This window comes from Electrona antarctica, assembly GCF_951216825.1.
Source record: "Electrona antarctica genome assembly, chromosome: 13".
NCBI classification, from domain to species: Eukaryota; Metazoa; Chordata; class Actinopteri; order Myctophiformes; family Myctophidae; genus Electrona; species Electrona antarctica.
The window spans coordinates 41786322-41791189 of NC_136794.1; the positions used below are offsets into that span (position 1 = coordinate 41786322).

General features: G+C 46.0%; 1 protein-coding gene across 1 annotated transcript in view; it reads left to right on the forward strand.

Annotated features, from left to right (window-relative positions):
• Positions 1 to 395: 395 nt before the first annotated feature.
• LOC306934989 (mannosyl-oligosaccharide 1,2-alpha-mannosidase IB-like) overlaps positions 396 to 4868 on the forward strand; it is a gene marked incomplete at its 5' end in the record, with an annotated part of 21756 nt that continues 17283 nt past the window's right edge. Inside the window, one exon of the mRNA XM_079517811.1 lies at positions 396 to 439. Coding sequence (XP_079373937.1) covers positions 396 to 439 — 44 coding nt within the window. The remainder of the gene's footprint in view (positions 440 to 4868) is intronic.

Consider the following 4868-nt stretch of genomic DNA (forward strand, 5'->3'; position numbering starts at 1 on the left):
TTGGAGATAACCTTTTGTATTGTGTATTTAAGCCGTGACGTCAACCACTCAAGAAAACTTCCACGTAATATATTTTCTTTGTAGTGAACACTTTACAGTTACATTAATAATTCTACTCGAGTTGGAAGCATTAAGACCCATTAAGACCTCAATGGCTTCCTTTCTGAAAAATAACGTTATTGTAAAAAAAAGATTCACGCGTTCATATGTAGCTATATAGTATTTACAATGAGAAGCGGACGAGACCCGGATGTAACGTAGGAGGACTACAATATGACTACAAGAAACTTGCGGGAAAAAACTTGCGGGCGTGGCCTCACACCGGAAGGAAGTGACGCCCCCCTCAAATACGGCGCAGACGCGTTGTGGCGTGTTTGGTCAGTGTTTGTTTGAGAATGCCACGTCACACATCGTGTCCGTCGTCGTCTGCAGGCAGCAGGTAAATAATGAAATGTTATTGAATGCTTAACGCTGTTTTTGTTCAAACATGTTATCACTTATGAAGTTACTTGTTATAAGGTTTATATATGTTACTACTGCTTTGTAAGTGTGTGTGTGTGTGTGTGTTCAGTAACAGTGTTAAATAGCTCTATAGTGTGACAGTTATCATTGCTATAGTGTGTGTTCAGTAACAGTGTTAAATAGCTCTATATTGTGACAGTAATCATTGCTATAGTGTTTGTTCAGTAACAGAGGTCTCCCGGTCTCTCCAGCTTTTTGTTAAACAGAAAAAGCATTTTCTGAAACTGCAATTTTATCCAATCAGGAACGCAGTCAGGATACAGATTAAACAAGTGAGATTGTAATGTAACAGACACAATTAGAACTGGAACATTAAGTTCATAAATAGCTACTTTCTCCTGATTGGCTGAAAATGTGTCACCTACCTGAAGATTCTTTTTTTTAAACCCTTTTCTATTTATTAAAGAGCTGGAGAGACAGGAATATTCCTGTTACTGAACACACACTATAGCAATGATTACTGTCACAATATAGAACTATTTAACACTGTTACTGAACACACTATAGCAATCATTACTGCACAATATAGAACTATTTAACACTGTTACTGAACACACACTATAGCAATTATTACTGTCACAATAACTTTGTAATGCTACTGATGTGTGTGTGCAACATTTGAGCTGACAGGCCTTTTTTATGTCAATCAATCAAGTCACCTTAATTCAACTGAATTATATATATATTATATACAGGGGCATGCCATGTGGTCTACCTGCACAGCCTTTGTGATCTACTGGTATCACAAAGGCTGGGCACCCCTGCAATACAGGATTCCTGTCCAGAATTGTTTTATTAAATATAGAGGGTTTAAGTCGTTCTGAATTTATGTGTGTTTCTTTTTCTGTCTTTCTTTCTTAGGACGGAGATCAAGGTAGACACCGTTGGAAGGCTCTAGCCAGCAAGCCCGCTCAGTCAGCCAACGCAGCCAGCCAGCCCCGCCAGTCAGCCAGTGTAGAAAGTCAGGCTGCCAAGCCAGCGCACTTCAGCCATTGCAGCCAAGGGTTAGGGTTAGTCAGCTCAGCCAGGCCTCTCTCGAGGCCTGGCTCTCTGTCTGCCTGGCCCGGTCTGCCCCGCCCTGCCTTGCAGCAACAGAACCAGCCGGCCTGGCAAGCCAGCCAGCTCAGAATGCGAGCTCAGCAAGCCAGCGCAGCGAAAATCTTTACAAGCCCAGACTCAGGATGCCCAGCAGACAGCCAGGGTCTCCTACCTGACAGCCAACAGTCAGCCAGAACAGACCCGCATTTGCAGCAAGCCAGGCTCTCAGCCCTAACAGTGCAGTGCCTTTGATTAGTAATCAAAGCCAAAGGGTAGGGTTTGACTGCCCAGGCCTGTAGTGCCCTTGATTAGTCATCCAAGCCAAAGGGTAGGGTTTGACTGCCCGGGCCCAGTGCAGTGCCCTTGATTAGTCATCCAAGCCAAAGGGTAGGGTTTGACTGCCCGGGCCTCCTGCCAGCTGCCAATGCTTTCCTGCAACCCTTCCTGCTTGCCAAGGTCTGCCACAAACTGTCTTTCCTGTCCTGGCCTGAAACTGTTTTTTTCTGAGTCTGGGCTTGTAAAAATGTTCCCTGCGCTGGCTTGCTGAGCTCGCATTCTGAGCTGGCTGGCTTGCCAGGCCGGCTGGTTCTGTTGCTGCAAGGCAGGGCGGGGCAGACCGGGCCAGGCAGACAGAGAGGCAGAGGCTGAGCTGCCTAACCCTAACCCTTGGCTGCCTCGGCCGGCCTACCTGCATGCCTGCCTCGGCCTGCTTGCTTGCTTGCCTGCATGCTTGCCTGTCTCGTCCTGCCTGCCTGCCTGCCTGCCTGCCTGCCTGCCTGCCTGCCTGCCTGCCTGCCTGCCTGCCTGCAACTTGAATGAGGTGTGTAAACACTTATTTTACGGGTGTGGGTGTTGACCGTGGCTTTTGTGTTCTCCAGTTGTTTCTTGAAGGAGAGTGTTCTGTCCAGTGTAACTCCAAGTTACATGGGGTGGGTATGGTTAGGTTTTTGACCATCCCAAGTGACGCTCAGTTCTTTTTTCGCGTCTCGGTTCCTCAGGTGGAAGCTGCATAGTTGGGTTTTTGATGGGTGACTCAATCTTCTGGAAGTCTGCTTGTTGGGTGGTAATGCAGAGGTCGTCGGCGTTGATTAAACGCTGGCATTCTGTGGGTAGTGGCTGGTCGTTTGTGTAGATATTGAAAAGGAGGGGGTGAGCACGCTACCTTGTGGGAGGCCGTTCTTTTGGGATTTCCATTTACTCCTCTGGTCATTTAACTGGACATAGAAGCGCCTGTTGTTGAGGAGGCTTTTGATGACTTGACACAGGTCCAGGTCACCAGTCATGTCCAGTAGTTTCCTGTCCATTGTGCGGTGTTGGACAGTGTTGTAGGCAGCAGAGAGATCTATGAATGCTGCTGCAGTTATTTGTTTTCAGACCCATCCTCAATGTGTTGGGTGAGGTTGAGCTCTGTCCAGCACAGGAGCGGCCGGGACGGAAACCAGCTTGGTCTTTAGTCAGCTTGGTGTCTACGAGTGGCATGAGGCGTTGGAGTAGCAGCCTCTCATAGAGCTTGTAGGTGATGCAGAGGTGGGAAATGGGTCGGTAGCTCTTTGGGGATGTGCCATGCATGTGTTCAGCATCCCCAGGAGCCAGGTCTTTGCGTTAGGTCCCAGGTGCTCTATCATTCTGCCATTATGTCATCAATCCCTGCTACTTTTCCAGATTTCAACTTTCCCATTGCAGTTTTGAGTTCTTCTAGGTCGAAGGGTTTGGTTTGGGGGCTGGCTGATTGTGGTTGGTCTGTCCCAAGTGACGCTCAGTTCTTTTTTCGCGTCTCGGTTCCTCAGGTGGAAGCTGCATAGTTGGGTTTTTGATGGGTTGGGTTTCAGGTGGTTGTATTGTAGTAGCTTGACATTTCTTGGAGGGCACTTTCAAGGACAGACTCAATCTTCTGGAAGTCTGCTTGTTGGGTCGTGCGGGGGGAGGTGCCTTTCACACAATGTGACTACCAGACCACAGACACATTCTGAATGTGAACTACAGCGCTTAAAGCAACCAGAGTACCATCCTGTTCTATCTTTATACCAGAGTACCGTCCTGTCCTATCTTTTCAATGCAACATTGATATTCTCTTCAGGAACACAATTCTTACCTTGCTCTTATAACATTTGTTATCGTACCAAAAACAAAACAAAAATTGCGTTTGACTTGTACTTTTTCTGCTGTACTCAAAGCGTGCACGCACGCACACACACATGCACACGCACAGACAACGTGCACGCACATGCTAACCAAATGTAACTCTGAGAGTGTAAAACATGTAACCAAATGGACCCTTACAGGTCTAACTCAACGTGTACAGATGAAACAAAATGGGCAGGTCCAACACTGGTTATCGAAGCGTGCACACACGCACACACACATACACGCGCACACGCACGCACACGCACGTGTAACCAACACTGTTTTTTTGTTAATCATCGAATGAAATGTGTGAGGTCGGCAAGAGAAAGTTTTAAAAAAATCATAGCAAATACCGGTAATTCGAAAATGTTAGTTTTGTCGTATGTTTTTCTTCTTTATATATTACTTTACTGTTGAAATGTAAATTTTACATTTCAACGAATGGACCTGTAAATGACAACAACACAAAAACTAAGGCACTGGTGTCGTACTTCTGGTTTACCGGAACGGGGTTCAACTCCCTGCAGTGCCCTGCTCAATGTGTTGTATTTACATGGTTCAACTCCCTGCAGTGCCCTGCTCAATGTGTTGTATTTACATGGTTCAACTCCCTGCAGTGCCCTGCTCAATGTGTTGTATTTACATCATTCAACTCCCTGCAGTGCCCTGCTCAATGTGTTGTATTTACATGGTTCAACTCCCTGCAGTGCCCTGCTCAATGTGTTGTATTTACATGGTTCAACTCCCTGCAGTGCCCTGCTCAATGTGTTGTATTTACATGGTTCAACTCCCTGCAGTGCCCTGCTCAATTTGTTGTATTTACATGGTTCAACTCCCTGCAGTGCCCTGCTCAATGTGTTGTATTTACATTTCTGCGCGATTCTTCATCATTGAGGATTTGAAAAAAGGTGAAAATCAAGGAAAAGCGAAAGTCCATGGTCTCGGAGGGCATACTATAGTATGTCGTTTTTTACGATTTTGGAGGATTTGAAAAAAAAAGGTGAAAATCACTGAAAAGCGAAAGGCTATAGTCCATGGTCACTGACCGCATACTGGTCAAGGTAATTTATACTGGTCAACGTCATTTATACTGGTCAAGGTCATTTACTTGTCTTATGCAGGTCATGTATACTGGTCAAGGTCATTGATACTGGTCAAAGGTGATTTATACTGGTCAAGGTCAT